Source organism: Astatotilapia calliptera, chromosome 1, assembly GCF_964374335.1.
Source record: "Astatotilapia calliptera chromosome 1, fAstCal68.1, whole genome shotgun sequence".
NCBI classification, from domain to species: domain Eukaryota; kingdom Metazoa; phylum Chordata; class Actinopteri; order Cichliformes; family Cichlidae; genus Astatotilapia; species Astatotilapia calliptera.
Window position 1 is genome coordinate 30498799 of NC_137422.1, and position 17553 is coordinate 30516351.

The 17553-nt window shown below is 38.8% G+C and overlaps 1 protein-coding gene across 1 annotated transcript; it reads right to left on the bottom strand.

Annotated features, from left to right (window-relative positions):
* Positions 1-10: 10 nt before the first annotated feature.
* Positions 11-17261, bottom strand: loxl1 (lysyl oxidase-like 1). Its single transcript, XM_026172788.2, has 7 exons — positions 15704-17261; positions 11324-11432; positions 9923-10060; positions 5476-5632; positions 5016-5111; positions 4493-4608; positions 11-2527 (listed from the first exon to the last, which is right to left on the bottom strand). The coding sequence occupies exons 1-7, from the start codon at positions 16791-16793 to the stop codon at positions 2521-2523; spliced, it is 1713 nt and encodes a 570-aa protein (XP_026028573.1). The 5' UTR covers positions 16794-17261; the 3' UTR covers positions 11-2520.
* Positions 17262-17553: the final 292 nt, after the last annotated feature.

Below are 17553 nucleotides of genomic sequence, written 5' to 3' on the forward strand. Positions count from 1 at the left end.
GCACACAGCAAACATGTAAATGTTTTTATTATACAAGACATTTTTGACAGGTGTTCACTGTTAGAAAAATACGGCACAGCCTCAAAACAGGTTAAAAATGCTGCATGTTAACCTACAGATAAGCTACTGCTCCACCGAAAGTCAGAGTCACAAGTTGTTGGATTTTTCTTGGTAAGTGTACAGTACGATAATGATCTACAGACTGGATTAAAGAACTAAGCTTTTATAGAACAATATGAAAGACCTGCACAGAAAGGGGAAAAATTTGGATATGAAAAGCTTGAAAACACACACACACAAAAATAACAGTAAAAATCACATTTTGGTGCTTTGTCATTTGGCCAACACTTACATAATAGAAACCAGATTCTTACCCCCCCCCCCCCCCCCCCCCCCAAAAAAAATATTAACTTAAATATTAAAGTAACATGTAAGATGTTCTAGTTATAAAACCCAAGTTCAGCCACTACTTATGACTGAAATACTGTGTGCAAAACCCATTTAATCTTTTTACATTATGTATTTATCTCTCTATATAAGTACTGCTATTGTTAGTGGCAGGGTCTGTAAGTCTGTGCTTAAATCCAATTATATCATTACATGCATGCACGGGCAACCATGCATGCATGGAATCCAGCATTATTGTTTGTAATTTTATCTCACTGCATATCCTCACATTTCACTCTCTCTACACTATATCTATGCTTTATTAACTTACTGCTTACAGAACATTTGCTACTGTTGCTGCTTCACAATAAAAAATGCACCTCTGGCGAAACATGGGGCAACTTCTATTGTAGTGTGCACGCGCACAAATATGCAAAAATAAGCAAGTTTTCTCTTAGGTACAATCAAGTACAATCAATCATCGAAATTGCATCAGCAAGAGAAAAAATAAATTATGTTCTTTTTGGCTTTTTTGATAGTAGATCAATTGTAAATATTGGTTTGCCTCATCGTAGCACATGGCTGAATGTAGAAAATCTAACCATGGTTTGCTAATGGTATTATGGAAAAATGCTAGCTATTACTGACTTCAGTGAAAAAAATATGAGTTTGTTTGTCTTTATTGTAAACAAATCTAATCCTTAGATAGTATAGATAGTATACACACAGCATTTATTGTCAAATCAACCAGGACCGAGATCCAGAAGGACTAAAGCTATTTTTCTAAAGTCATAATTTGGAGTGCGTGCTCAATGACATTGCCAGTTGATTTATGGTTTTTACCTGTGTGTTGTAACAGATTGGTAGGCAGCCATTGTAAACCACTGCAGGGATATCATTTCAAAACAACAGCTCATGAGTTGGAGAGGTAGGTAGTGACAGCTTTCTGGCACTCTGCATTATCATATTAAGGCATAGCAGTAGTTTGTCTTTTTTCCAACAACATATACTAGTTGAATAATTCAGATTATCAAGAAAGGAAAAAATATAGGTATTCACTGAATTCACAATTACAGTAACAGATCAAAATGGATATAACAAAATAATATCTATTATTAAAAACATGCATCTCTGGAATATTTGTATACACATTCTTCACATGGTAATGATGACCTATGTATCATCTGACCAGTGCTGTTGATTGAAGAAGAGATCACAAGATAGTGTAAGCATAGTGCTTGTGAATCTTATTTGTTATTTCTGCCAGCTGAGCTTCCTGTTACTGTTAAACTGAAATAAGAAAGGAGAAAAGAGGACATAACTGAAATATCTGAGGTTTTGGAGGAAAACTATGTCTGCTACTGACAGTCTGTCTTTTTTGCTGACTTCAAATTTGATGTTGCCAAATGAAAATATGACCTGCTGTCTTCCTCTTGCTGTTAACACAACATTAAACAGGATGTGCCCAGAGAGTCACAGGATTCCAGCCTGATCCACAGAGGCAGTGAAGAGAGAGAAAGAGAAAAAACTAACACATTATAGTTCTTCTGAGTCACTGGGCATCTCTGTCTGCCCCCACACTGCATGGATGAATGCACCTGGGAAGACTTTGTCCCCTAATTTTATTTGTTGGATTCCAGCTGAACCCTGACTTGTCTGGAACACTCATTTCAGCATGGGCACCATTTCATGCTTTTTATAATTCAAACAAAGCCACTCTGCGGGGGTGGCACAGCATAGATGTTTGTGTGGATATACACAAACATAAACACCTCTTTGAAAGTCAGTGATGTGTCCTAGCATGTAACCAAGCCAGACTGGTACCGTGGCAATATGAGATATGTAAGTGGGTGGGCAATATTATAGAACAGATTACAGGGATGCGAACTGTTGGTTCATTATTGGGATACTGACATGCGATATGCATTATGCAGCAGTGCATACTTGTACTACTACCTCAGCGCAATCTGATTGCTGGTGGAACCTATGCTTTTTTTGTCTGCCTGGGATCCCAAAGCAGTGCAAAAAGCAGAGACAAACGGCAACAATGAACAAACAAGAAATGGATTCCATTCACATTTCAATGGAATAGCGATCAGGGTCACTCTAATGTGGCAGCCTTCCAGTGTCTGATCAAGACCTGTAAGACAAACATATAAGAAACAACATCTGTGTTACATTCTTGGGACGGGAAATTTGGAGATGCTCTGTCACCACCATTACTTTCCTTTTTGCTGTATCTTTCTCACACTCATTAATGCATACATATTTAGGACCTTCATGAATGATTAGTTGTGTTGACATGAGGATTTCACAGTGTTGAGACAGTTGTAAATGTACTCTACCTTTAAGTTTTGTCTGTAGTTCTTTGAGGTGATGGGAGGTTTGAAATGACTGTTGTTGTGAACTGAAGTGAATTGTTCTGAATTAGAATAATAGCTTTATGAAAGGGGATATGTGTCAGCTATCCAGCTAGCTTAATAAAGTAAATGCTATTTGAAAAGATTTTTAAGGTATAAACTCTGTGCAACAAATTAAGATTGTGAGGTTCAAACCTGCTATCACAATAATATTATCTAAATGACTGTTTTCTGTTTTCTTTCTGCCGTCTGGGGGTTGTTTGCATCTGCAGCCTGAAGTAAAATTGGCAGACAGTGTGAGTCGTGGTCAGATGCAAAACTCACAAAATGCTGATTTTCAGTTTACTTTAAACAATCTAATTTAAACCTTTTACTGCTCCGTTTATATAAACTGAATAAAAAAAACTGCATGACTTATGACTGTCTTTTGAGACAGAGACTGGTGGTCCATCATCTACTTTGGTTTGTGATAGAGTAGCTGAGGTACAATGAGGCTTTATTTCACCTACTTCTAATGTTATTCTAAAAGCTGATTAGCTTCGAGGATAAGCTTCCATGTACTCAGCCAAATACTACACTGACTTGGTCTTTTAAATGTAGCTTGTAACTTCATGTGCCCAATATAGTTGTATGTAGTCCTTGGCTGTAGAACAAGGTGTACTGCTTTTAAGTAAGCTGAAGAAGAGAAATAAGTGCCAGAGCCCTAGCATGAGGAGAGCCCTCAAAAACTGTCATTTTCAGCAAGATTTACATTTTTTGTCATCATCACAAAAACTGTAATTCAGTGGTTAAATTTAAAGTTTGACAGGCAACTTTAGCTTTACTAAGTTTCATTATGCTGCTTCAATGCTGCACAAACTACACTAGCACTTATTGAAGCTTAGTACCATTCTGCTAATAAAACATGATTAAAATGAGCACTTTAGTTTTATTACAATAACCCTTTCTTAGTGTAGTGCTACAAAATATACTTACATAAATCATGTCATTTGGATTAAAATGTAACTATAGACATCTCTTTTATGTGATCACAGATAAAGTGATGATAAAGAAAAAGATAGAAAAAGTGCAGATAAGGACACTTGATATGTTAATATCTATGACAGCAGGAGTTTTAGCACCTGACTGCAGCATACAAATCTTTTATTGGTATCAGCAGTTAAAAAAACTATTATACTATAGTTTGCTATTATATCCAGTTTTTATTAGTGTGAATATGCTTTGGCAAACATATTTTAAGGTTTTGTTTCACTGCACCAATGTAACAAAGGGAGATTCGTTGGAGCACTCAAACCTCTTTATATAAAGTCTTTTCAAGAGGATATGATAGTAATTCAGAGTGCAATGATACACTTCCTAATAGCACTATTAACAAGTTCAACACCCCTACATCTCCCTTTGAGAGAGAATATCAAAGTTTCAGAGGCTCTTAATCTTAATGGGAGAATGAGAGCATAATTCATTAAATCATCAAATATTTCAACCACGAACCCATTAAGTCCACTAAGTACTTCAAAACACTGTGCAGCTCTTCAGATAGTTGCATTGAGCCGCCACCTTATCATATGATTTAATGCAACTCAGTGGTGGGAAAGTGACACAAACCCTGATTTAAAGTTTTCACTTCAGTTTCCATTTAACAAAAGCATTTTCTTTCCAGGGAAATGTCTTTAAATTGGGAGAGCATTACAAATGCAATAACTAACCTCGCAGTGAATTAATGTCGTACATTTTGTCTTACTTACTGTGCTATCTTGCAGTTTTTCGTTGTAACAAACCGTCCTGTGTAGTGAATGTTACACCTAACCACATTGTTGGTAAAGTCTGACTCCAGCACCAAGAACTTGGGATTAACCTGGAGCTGGAGATTAAACAAAGAGGGAAGATTACAATTTACCATAAACACAAATCATTGCAAACACTGGCTGCAAACAATGGCGCTGGTATAGATGAGAATAAAATATTCTTAAATGCATTATGAATAACTCTCAACTGAATGTATAGATCTTTTTGTGTGGACATTGGAGCAATATTGATTAAATAAAATATGCATGAACAACAGACAATATGATAGATGGGAAACCAGTGGCACTGAACCATAAGGTGCTGCAACCTGAAAAACTCCAGATAACAAGAAACCTAAAAACTTCATGACCTGGATCAATTTGTTTTGGTGGCCTTGACCCTTTCTCACTCTATGAAATGTACTCCTGTGCTGCTTGCTAACTTGCCATGCCCATGGACGTCTGAGTCTCACTTGACTCTTACCTTTAGTATATAGTTTCCTGGTTGGATGTCAGTGATATCTATCCACTGGCAGTCAATATCAGCATTGTAAGTATCGTAGCAGCCTGGGCTCAGACCCTGAAGAAACAGAGGCAAAAAGAGAGGTTGTAAGGAATACTGATCTATGCCAAAAACAGCTGTAATGGTCAAAAAGTGAATACGATCGGATTATCTAATAAACATGAACAGAGCATAGAAGTTTATTGCTAATGTAACATCAACAAGCTAAATTTCATCAGGGACCATTTTTTACTAATACATCAATTGTCAGATTTATGTATTGGTGAAACACTGATATGTTTATTTCATTTTTACAAGTGGACTAGTCACAAAATGCATACCTACAGGGGATGGATATTGGCATGGTTCCTGATAACTATGATGTGAACCACCAAAGAATAATTGCCATTATATCCACTTCTGATTTTGTTTCTTGGATTACCTGAGTGTGAGCAGTGCAGGCATATCGCTTCAGGTGACCAAAGTCACACGTGGTGTCCTCCAGGCAGAAGCTAGCCTTGTGTCCCTCCGCCACTTTACGACCAGTACTGACCTCAAGTAAGTCATAATGGCTGAACTCATCCATACTATGGTAATGTCTGTCAGAATGAGCAAACACACAATCAAAGTGGGCATCAGAAAGTTCAAACCAATGCTAATATTAGCAGTTATACAGTGTATCTCCATGGTAAAGTGTCATAGGAGAAATTACAATTAGTCTATTAATGCCGTTATGCTGCTATTGTACTTGCTTTGCCTTCTTTGCTTAATTTTAGGTAATTCAAATTTAAACTTCTAAGACAAAAACTGAATTGATGTACTGTCTATTCAGCCCGGTGACCTCAGCTGTTAACATTTTGTAACTGACGTTGCACCTTGACTGAACACATCATAAATCATCAAAGGGTAATGATACTAATTAATGACAACAATAAAGCATTGCTGAAGCAAGGTATTAGCACCCTAATGATGTATGAATGTTACTAATTAGCTTGTACAAATCGGCAAGATCAGAGGTGTTTGCATGTGTGTGTGGGTGTGAGTTGGTGTTTACGCTTTTTTTTTTGTTTGAGCATGGTTATTTTTAAGCGTGCATGCACATATCAATGTGTGTCATTTGTGTGTCACAGTATGAACACATTGCTATGCCTCTGTGTTCGTGTGTTTGCACAGCTTTAGCAGCTTAGGAAAGCCTGGATGCACATGACCACTGATCATCTCAACTGAACCGGAACATCAACCGAGTGGCTCTTAGTGTATGACTCTGTCAATGAGCCGGTCCATTTGAAATCATCTGCAATTTTAACTGCTATGTGGCTTGATCATCTTCCAAATGTCAAAGTGACCCAGGATGCTATTCGCTTTTTACAAGCATGCTGTGCACATAATTGTGGTGCAAGCAGGCATGTGCATATTTGCATTGAAAGGTGACAACATAATTTGATGTTGATGAGGAAACCCTACTTCTGGGTCACTATTTTGATGGATTTTTGCAAAACACTTGCAAGAACTGAGTTATTAAAACATAAAAAATAGAAATACGCATTCTTTGCCAAATTCGTTTCACTTTTTTTTTTGGGGGGGGGGGGGGTTGCCTTTCTTTATGTTCCTACATATACAAGTTTAAAGCATTTTCTTTAACTTGAGTTTACATGGTTCTGTTTTCAAGGACAATAAATTACAAAGAAAATACCTGCACCAGCACTGGAACACAGTGATAAGTTTAAGGAGTAGTTGATGGGTTTCTTTACATGATGTTATTCGTTATACAGATACAGTGTTATAGCAGCAAGATTTATATTCTAAGCAGCTACAGTTATAAAACTATTAATTAATGTATAGATGTAGTCTAATATGGAGAATGTAGGGGAAAACTAAATTCAAATAATAAAAAAGCCTATGCCAATTTTTAAAAAAAACAAACAATCAATACATTATGCATTACAGGAAACACTTAAATTAGTAGTTGTAATATTTTTTTTTATATCATTGCTAAGTTCCTCCATTGCTTCGTCGTGGTGGAGACTGTAGCTATAGCGGGTGAGGTAAGCACTGGATCCGTTACTCTCAGACACTCAGACTATATAAATATTGCCCTTTTGCCTTACTTCATAGCCTGTGTTTCAACACAGCAACAGCTTTTACTGGAACAGTCATTAAAGATTGAAGGATGGCTTGGAAGGAAAAGTGGGTACTTTCCACTGATGGAGCAAGTGACCATTCAACGACTCATTTGTTCCATAGAAGAGCCAACCAATTAGGGAATGATTTCAGGTAGAAACCTGTCTGTTGTTATCTAAGGCTAAACACTGTCTTCATTCTAACTCAGGCCATAAATTACTATTTTGTCTCTTTTGGCGTACAAATATCGATGACTGTGGCTGTTTATATCCTGTTTTTTTATTGGGGGGTAAATGGGTATGCACGCAATTTGTGTGAGTGCATACATTCACATTTGTGTATAAAACAAGGAGGGAACTTGAAGGCCTGGAATGCTGAAACACAGCATTTGTTTGTGTTCCTGGAACTGGCATTCATTTCAGTGGCAGTCTTGAGATGATTATCTTCAGCAAGTGTGTGTATGTGTTTGTGAAATAGAAAGAAAGGGTGCAGGAAGCAAAGCTGGATGACGAGATGCCTGGAAGGGTCCCTCTCCTCTTTTGATTTTTGGATCCCCTTATTGACTATGTCAACTATAGGGAATGTAGTGTTGGAAGGACATATAGGGGATTTAACAAGAATAGCTTGTATTGGTAATGTACAAAACATTCCAATCCTTCTTAGTTGTGAGTCATTTTCCACTCGTCTAGCAACAAACAAGACTTTGAGGGTTCCTCAGATCAGAGCGAGGGTTATAAAACACAGGAATTACAGTAGGTTCTTTGAGAACTATTTAGCAGTGGCCTGCCATTTGCCTTCCAAAATGTGGAGGACCAGGATATGAAGACATACATCAAAGCACCTGCATAAATAGTGGCTGTAATCTTTGACCAAAAAGGTCACATAGCTTAATACAGTTGTAACATATGAGAGTGAGATAAATAGAGCACAGGCTGAAGAATTCTATTAGCAACTAGTGAAAAATGAGTCAAACAGTTTTAATGAACTTCTGATTCTTTCACCACTGGAATAAAAACATGATCTATCTGGATTTCTTTGTTCTCATTCGTGTAAAAAAAAGATACAGAATTTCAACATTTTACAACAATTGATGCTCAGAGAGAGCTCCTTTTTTCATACCTGTGTGCAAAAAATAGGAGTGGATGAAATGAAAGGCAAAACTGTCAACTGTCACTTGATTTGACAAAAATGTAGGGCAGGAAAGTTTATTGTAAGAATCTGGGCTAGAGATTTTCTTCCCCTAAAGAGGCTTCTTTGTAACCAAACACTCTGTCCCAGTAACCCATATCTGTGCTATCATACTTTAGCAGAAATTTGATCTGGTGTCATAGATTGACAGGAAAATTTGATTGATTTGTCATTCTGATCACACAGTCAGCGGAATGATTGCCTTGGCTTTCTGCCTCTTGGGAACCACTGTGTAAATGTAGACTGATGTCAAGCAGCAACAACACTGCCAATCTCCTAACGGCCAGTCAACATTCCTCTAAGATGAGAAAAGTAAGGAGAGCCTTGATCCTGTGTCAGCAAGCAGACTTGTTGAAATGGAGATTTTAAAAAAAAAAAGCCTTCATTTAATATAATATAAGAAAAGAATAATATGTCTCAAATCACCCCTTCATTACTTCTCATAAATATTTGATCTTAGTCAGCTTAATTTATATATATACACTAAATAAACTCCAGCTTGTCCAGAATGCAGCAGCCAGCTGGACATGACTTCTATTTTAGCTTCTTAGTTACTGGTTAACTTTAGACTTGATTTGAAGATTTAATTGGCAGACTTTGAGGCACATTCTAGACATTCTAGACTAGACTTGCACTAAAGTATAGTAAAGATCATCTAACACCTTTTTTGCCAGGTGGCAGCCTGGGGTCCTCAGCCAAGGCCCTGTTAGTATGTCCAGAATCTCATCTGAGAACCTAAGGAGGCTATCAGCCTTATGTTGTTAGGGGACCTAGTCTCTAGAGCAGTCTTCATGAGGCGATCAGATTAGCGAGTTCCCTAATATATCTTTTAAAGGCATATTTCTATATAAGTTCTATGTACTGAGAAAGACAGTGAAAGTTCTGTTTGTCAAATTGGTCAAACCAACACAGCTGTATTCCATTATTTTTTGTGTAATGTGGCTTGGCTCTGGACTCCACAGGTTACCAACCTCAGATTACTGAAAGTGAAACAGGACTTTTTTAGTCAACCAGCTCAAGGTCTGTCCTTATTTGTGAAGTGATCATATAGGCTACAACACAGAGTTTTCATGATAGTGTGACACCCAAGACAGCTGACCTCACATCGCACTGAAAAACTGAAAAAGAATCTTTTAGGTGTCCCAGTTGGATATGCAGTCCTATATCCATTCATGTGGCCATATGGCAATAAAGCTTTTTATACTGCCATTCACACAGTAGTTAAATACCGTTGCTTATGTTTTATTCCTTAGTGCAAAAACACAGCTTGCTTGGGTGTGATGAATATTCTTGCTTTGGTGGATTCAGTGTAATTAACCATTCGTATTTGATACTTCTCCGACTCTACATTTTTAGCAACTAATCCTTGTAAGGATTTCTTATTATTCTTAATGGTATGTACCTGTCTCTCATGCACAAAGAACAAAAAATGTTCTCTTAATTGAAGTTGAAATAATTAAAACTGACAATTTTAAGAAAACAATGAGGACATATTTTAAATATATTGTTTAAAATAAATGCATTCATTCAACTGAATCTGGAAATCTGCTGTGCACTATTGTACATTATTAAGCACTTACTGATGACAGCTGTGCCACTCCCAGGTATGACGTGGCCTGTTCGGCATGAAGTCAGCAGTTCCCTTGTTCTTCACTCGCTGTGGAAATCGTAGCAGGACCCTCACATCATAGTCAGTGGTCTCAGAGGTATAGGCAGAGCTAAATTGTGCACATATACATGAAGACAAAAATGATGAGGGGAAGTGTTGGATGCAGGCACGTCTGTTTCTCATAACTAAGACAAGGAAAAAAGAGCCCAACTGAAAATCTTCGAGGCAGGAGCATAGTTACTAAATAATTCATTCTACAGATTAAAACCATCTCTCCAAACACACTGTTTCAACATGGGCAGTGGGGGGAAAAAACGCAACCTATACACAATTAACTTTTTGTGCGAAAAAGGAGACACAACCTCGAGTTCACAATACCACTGAAAATCTAAGCCATTCATCTTGTGACTGTTGTTGACATTGGAGTGTATGGCAAATTACAACAGCCCATCTGTGGGTGATTGCTGCAGACTCAAGCAGGATATGAAAGGGCTTTGAGGGATGGCTGTGCTTGTGATGGGAAGAGAGCAAATAGAGGAGCCACAGGGACAACACACTTCCATCATTTCAATGGTGTCCTTAGTGCAGAGGCAGTCAAAGGGCCCAGGCCTGAGGCTCAGGGGATGCTTTTCACCAACACTGAGAAATGAAAGTAAGGACAGCCTCTATCCAGTCTTTTAAAGGGACCAGGATTTAGCTCATGTAAGTTGTGCTGTTAGTCAACTTTTTTCATTATTTATTTCAGAAATTATTGCACGGAATGGATATAATCCTGAAGGCTGAGTTCAAATAATGGATGGTTCACTCGCCGGTTAATGCTGCCCAAAGGTGAAGCAGCTCATAAAAACATGCTAGTCTTTCATAAAACTTTACATTTTGTTGTTAATGCATAAACCAAAGTGTGTAACCTGGACAGGACTCTAGCCTATGAAAAGTGCTACACAATTTAGTGTTCCCATTTACTGTTTTTGCAAACAGGCTCAATGCTGCCCTTAACCCCTTAATGCCCAGTGTATCATATTCGATACATACAGATTTGTTTTTGTTTTTTATACACTTCTACATAAGAGTGACCCCCCCCCCCCCCCCCCCCGCAACCCCCCTGAAGAAACTAAATAAATTCCACAATAAAAGGGTATTGTGGAATTTATTTAGTAGAAAATGCAATACAAATTACAAACCATATATGGAAATTAAAATGTGATTCATTTAAAAAAAAAAAATCAATAAACTCGATTTTCAAAGAAATTACAATATTTGGTAATTATTTCATGGTTTGAACATTAAAAGGTTAAGCTTTTTAAAATAAGAATTTGTCACAAGCACAAAAACTAAAGAAATATACGAATAAACAAACATAGGATGTCTTTACCTGGACAGACATTTCTCCTCAGCAGCACAGCGAAGAGAGTACATGTGGGCTCTCTGAATATACGTCGAAGCCTGGACATAGTTGGGATCAGGGACCAGGTCAGGCAAACCTGAAATAACATATAGAGTTTTCAGCCTCTGTTGTCATTCACCAAGTTATCCAGTATCACACAATGGTGCTACAAAAGAAGTTCTAACATTTGGAAACAAAAAATATTTTTACACATATAATTTGAATGCTGTAGTAATGAATTCGCTGTAGTTCAAGCAGACAAATGCATTTAAAAAAAATCCAAATTCCAAGTTCACCTAGTTTTCAAAGTTTTTTGTTTTTTTTGTTTTTTTAAGAGAAAGGTAAATGGAGTGGTGTTGATGGAAGAGATAATGGGCAAAATTTCAGCAACATGGCCCACAGATCAAGAGTGGGTTACACTATAGACCCAGTGACCACTAATTACTGTGCATTCCAGATTATTATCATGGCTTTCTAATGAGATACTTTCGCTGTGAGGGGCCTCTTTGACAGAGGTGAATTAGGGGTCAAAGAGCACAAGAGTTACATCTGAATCCATTATCTACAAAATCCCCCAAACAAAAAAGAAGTATACAGCCTCACCCCGATTATATGTACTTATAGTGTCAGTCTTATTAAATATAAAGTATCATTTATTTAAAAGGTGGAAAAAAATATATACCTTGCTCGCCTACTTGCTTGGCTAATATAATGTGATCTTCCAAAATACAAATTTTGAGATGAACATGTCACTTCAGCTTAACCTTAAATGTAACAAACAGACAAGTCATACCTGCTGGGGACAAGGATAAATTTGGAAATGTCTGAGAGTATTACAGAAGGGCTGATTGCAATTCAGCCCAGGTTTTTCACTATTTTTGTTTCTCAAAACAAGTGACAAAGATTAAGAGATGTAGCAAAGTAAACAGTGATACATAGAGAAAGCCAGACAGAGCGAGAGAATGTAATGTATGTGCCAGGGCAAAACAACAATGATCTCACACCAACTTCTGTTTTTAAAGTGGGTCACTGACCACATCTGTTAGAAAAACTGAAAGAAAAAAAAGCAGGCCTGACTTGCCAGCAATGGTCTGTGACATGGCTTATCACCTCTCTCTGTTTGGTTCGCAAAGGCCAGGCACATTTAAATGTGAGCTTGTTCAAACAACTGAAAGTCAAACCTTCTGACCTCTAAACCTGGAAATCACCAAATCAAGTGCAATCTTTAATTCATGTTGTAGTGCGAGTGCAATGGGGGTAAAAAACAAACAAACAAACAAACATATCTTTTGATTTAGGACCCACAATGATGTGTTTAGTTGTAGCATGTTGTGGAAAATACACAGAAATGTCCTGGCATCTAACATCCAGGTGAGTCTTCCCCCCCAACTTGCAAGTTTAAATAAGGACTTTCCCTTTGAGGAGGCTGTGTAAATATCCCATCTGACATCTCTCTCTGAAGAACACATACAAGACAGGGGAAGACTTCCTGCGCCAGACCATGTAAACACTGTAAACCAGTGTGAAACACAGAGGTTTTCCAACAGAACTCTCAACTCCAAATATTTTCTCCTCACCCTAGGAAGGCTTTGTTCTCTGCCCCCTAATCTTTTGAGATGTGAAAGTGGGTCTCTTTCAGAAGGATAAAGTGTATTGAGACGCCAAAGCTGATCGGCTCTCAACAGCATGTGACAAAGCCGCACATTACACTCTAAGTGGGGCACAGAGAAAAGAAACTGAATCTTGCCAAGCTTTTTATACCATCGAATATAGGATAATAAAAGACATGAGGTCTCCCTTTCTAGATACTCCCATGTTGAGCTAGAGCTGTTACTGCAAAAAGATTGGAATACTTAAAATTCAGTGTTCTCATTTGAATATGTAGAATCATAATCACAACATCTGACCCACATGGTTAACTCTAAACTCAAATATTCCTTTATTAGTTTATTTATATTTTCCACTTCTTCTTGCAATATGGCATCTATGATGCATCTTTGATGTTTATTAAACATTTTAGTTTTGGTGGTCAGTGAGCATGTTACAGATTAACTTTAGTGAGATGTTGAAATCTTTTCTTTGTATGCGAGAAAATAGTGGTGAATGTAATGAATGCAATAACTGCAGCACTGTACAAGTTACTGTATAATTATTCTCACTCCTGACTGTAGGAGGCTTTGCTGGTGAATATGAGAATATGAATATTGAGCTATAAGGGTAAAGCTGGGTTAGATTTCTTTGCCAGAAAACTTCACTGAAGATTACATAGTATTCACAAAAACACTGTAAAGGAGTAGCTTCCAAAACTAGAGGCACACAAAGCCTACACAGACAAAATCACATTTGTGGCAATATAAAGTAAATGGCCTTGGTTGATCACCTTTATTTTGCAAATACGTCTCCGTTTTAATCATAATTTGATAAACTTATTATATGCTGAGGATGGCAGAGACATGAGTTAAGCCTTTCCTCTTTCTAGGCCTGGGTTGTGGCTCATGTAAAGTGCCTCATAGCCAGTGTGGGTCAAGAAATATAACAAACTTGTTAAACTGTTCTAATTTTGCACATATGGTTCTAGGGCAACAAATTGTAGTATGTCACATCCTATTGGCTGCATATTATCTGGCATTCAAGCTGGTGGTTGTGCACTACAATCACTGTTAACACCTGAGAAACAACTGCAGCTATTTGTACGTTCATGTTTTTGTTGCCAGTGATGACATTTACCATGTTGCCCACCTCCGCTTAACCTAAGACCTCTATGTGCTTGGTATTTTACCTTTGAACTGATTTTAGTAGAAATTATTTGTAATGAGAATTTTTGTTATTGCAACTGATACAGATTATACTTGGTGTGTATTCTGTGCTTCACAGTGTCTGATACAATACACAATTGAATTTAAAAATGACAGTGTAAATACACTTCTCTTCTTACATCACCTTTAACACAACTTTACTATAGATCAGAGTAGTTATTATGATACTGTACCAGTTTAATGCCTTGCCGTGACGCAGTGCAATAAAAATGTCATCTTTTCAACAGCTCCCAGTGACTGAATCTTTATCACAATGATTACTGAGGGCACTAAGGCATCTGCACACATGTTGGCTTTTTGTGCCTTGGAAATGGCTCCCAGCTCTAGAGTATTTAATGAATGAGTCTTGTAAGGCGTACAGCACACTAGAGAGACTGCTGTGCAGTATGGCAGATTATTGAGTAAAACAAAACGATAAACCTGCATTAACAGCCTGAGAATCTCACTGGAGGCCCTCATCTCCTCCCTATTCAAACCAGACACAGCTTCTGGCATGCAGAATATAGACACACATGTTGTTTGCATTGAACTAAGTCATTTCAAAATCTACATAGTGCTGAAAATAAACTTTTACCTACTGAGAACAATACTGTAATAATTTATGAAAATGAGTGTTATTAATTGCTAATAGTTTAAAAGAAATCATAACCTATGGCAAATAAACATTTCAAAGACAGTTCACTGCATGCTTTGACCCTCCTCATACTTCCCCCGAGGACTCTTACTAAATATTTATTTGATTTCCTGTAGCTGAAGCAATGGACCCCATGTGTTACAGGGACTTTCCACACTCTCCCTTCCCCTAAGGGAGTGGTGAAGTACTGTATCACCCTCCCTTGTTTCCCCTCAACTGCCATCAAACCCAGGAGGTAGCCACCAACACCCCGTCACCAGCCCCCTCCTATGAGGTCACCACCATCATTACTAAACTCCACACGAACATGAACCAGTGTACTTTGTAGAAGCACAGCACACCCCCACACAAAACACAGGGTTTCTTGTGTCTGCTCTCTGTACATTGGCAGGCTTTGCTCGGCACCTGGTTTCAATAACCATACAAGTGGGAAAAGATGAACCTTGTGTCGACTTTTCTTTGTTTGTAAACTGAAAGATGTTGAATTTTAAACAGCTGTTTCATTCCGATTACTTCAGATTTCTGATAAACATGGAAGAAGATGACTGGAAAAACTTTACGGTGTACTTGAAAGGGTGGTGGCCTTTCTATTATTCTCGGTCTTGCATATTTTGCATTCATATCTAGAGCAACAAGAGAGATCAGATGGCCAGCTTTTCATTTTTTGCCTCACAGACTGAAATACCTTGGGTGAATGCCTAGAACTGAACATGTGCCCTGTTTGAACTGAAAATGTCAAATATAATAAGTGCTTCAAGATTTCCGTGAAAACCAAACACAATCTTGGATCTAAAGCCATTTCACTTGTGTCACAGCCTAGTTTAATATTATTAAGATGTAGCTAAATGCACTAACCAAAGTGGTCAATGAAAGATACACTGTGTTAGTTTATCAATGCCAAAATAAACCATACTTTACCTCTCTGATTTGGTCGGTACACACTAACACCATTCGAATTAGGGTTTTCAACGGCAGAATTTAGAGAATTTCTGCCTGAGGGAACGGATTGTACGAAGGGAGGCTGGGGTCTTCCAAATGGAGGAAACTGCTCATATTGGGGGCTCCTGACTGGCGGTTGATTAGCAGGTCCTGATCTGTCTACTATCACAGGAGGGGCCTGGTTGGCATCAGGGGCAGGAATGGCAGGAGCAGATTCCTCATTGAAGAGACTGTGAGTGTATCTGTGGTCCAGACCATCAGCAAATGGCAGCTGGGGAGCACGTGCAGGCACCACAGGATTGGATGCGTAGCCATATGACTGGTAGTAATGATAGCCATCATCAGTAAAGTCAGACGGAGAGCCTGGGAGCACAGGGGCCAAACCACCTCCATATATACCTCCAGTATACCCTCGTCCAGTGCCATATCCTGTTCCACCATACGCTCCACCAATAACAGGCTGAAAGGGGGGCTCGTAGCTCCTGACTGGTACATCCCCGAAACTGGGGTCATAAGGCACTGGTTGGAAAGGAGGCTGTTGAGGCAACGGGTACTGTGGGTAGGCTGGTATGTTATATGAAGATGAAGAAAAGGAAGAGGATGATGATACTGAGGAAGAGCCTGTAGATGGCCGGAAGCGACTGCTAGAGGATCCCTGGAATTGGCTACTTCCAGTGCTACCTGTGGTTTGTCTCCAATTATCAGGCACTTGTCCAAAGCCAAAAGGATGCCTTGCCTGTCCACGGACAGTTTCAGAGGATCCTCTTGAAGGAGCCTGTCTGCGGACATTGCCTCCTTGAGGTCTGCGTGAAGAGCGTGGACGAGAATCTGCCACAACCACCCTCGGACCTCTGTCCTGGGTCCCTTCTCCAGCAGGAATGTATTCAGCTCCACTGTTCAGTAGGCTAAAAACCTGGCCATTGTTCTCCCACTGAATCACCTGCCTCCACGGGGTGGAAGAGCTGTCCTGCCCTTCACCCTGGCTCTGTCCCTGAGTCTGTGTGGCAACCTGAGCCTGCCCTGAACTCAACGGGATGAATGCCAAACATGCCACAAAAATAGAAAACATACTGGCTCCAACGACAGCACACCTCCCAGAAAACCAGACAAAAAAACAACAACCTAAAAGCAACAAAAACAAACTAACAAAAAAATACCTTCCAAGTCCACCAGAAAATCAAACTTAAACCACCTGCAGTTCTGTCAATAAAACATGTGTTTCCTCTTCCCGTAGGTAGCGCTTTGGTGCAAGTGTTGAGAAAGATGCAGAGTTGAAAAGCCTGTGGTTGAGTGCATCTGCGGTTCTTCACTGCCAGCAGCAGAGGAGGTTGAATGTGCATTCAGGAGCAATGACACCCAGGAGAGTGAAAATGGGGTTCAGCAGACCCACTATTGGTGTTACCCTCTGCTAGTGCTATGAGAATATGCCCTGACTTCTCGTGTGTCTTCTAGTTCGCCTGTCAGTAGACTGAGCATTGCTCTCTGCCTTCAAAAAAGAAAAGCCTGTGCACTGCACGACTGCAAGCTTCTATTTGCCTGATTGCTTACAACGGGTTGTGAAAAAAAACCTCAAACTTTTTTTTTCTTTTTTTTAAGGGGAGGTCCTGCATGGCCCTAGTGCTAGTGATATTCCTTACATGAGCTCCCCCAGAGTCAATATTATTATCTTCAAAGGAATTCAGACATAGTAAAACATCTTTCTTTTATCCTTGCGTGAATTCTTATAAGCCGATATAGACAGTGTGACCTTGACTACTCCAGAGGCTTGTTAAATTGACACTCTTTTTTTTAAAACTTTTGAAATTACAGCACCCTTGTGCAGATGGTTA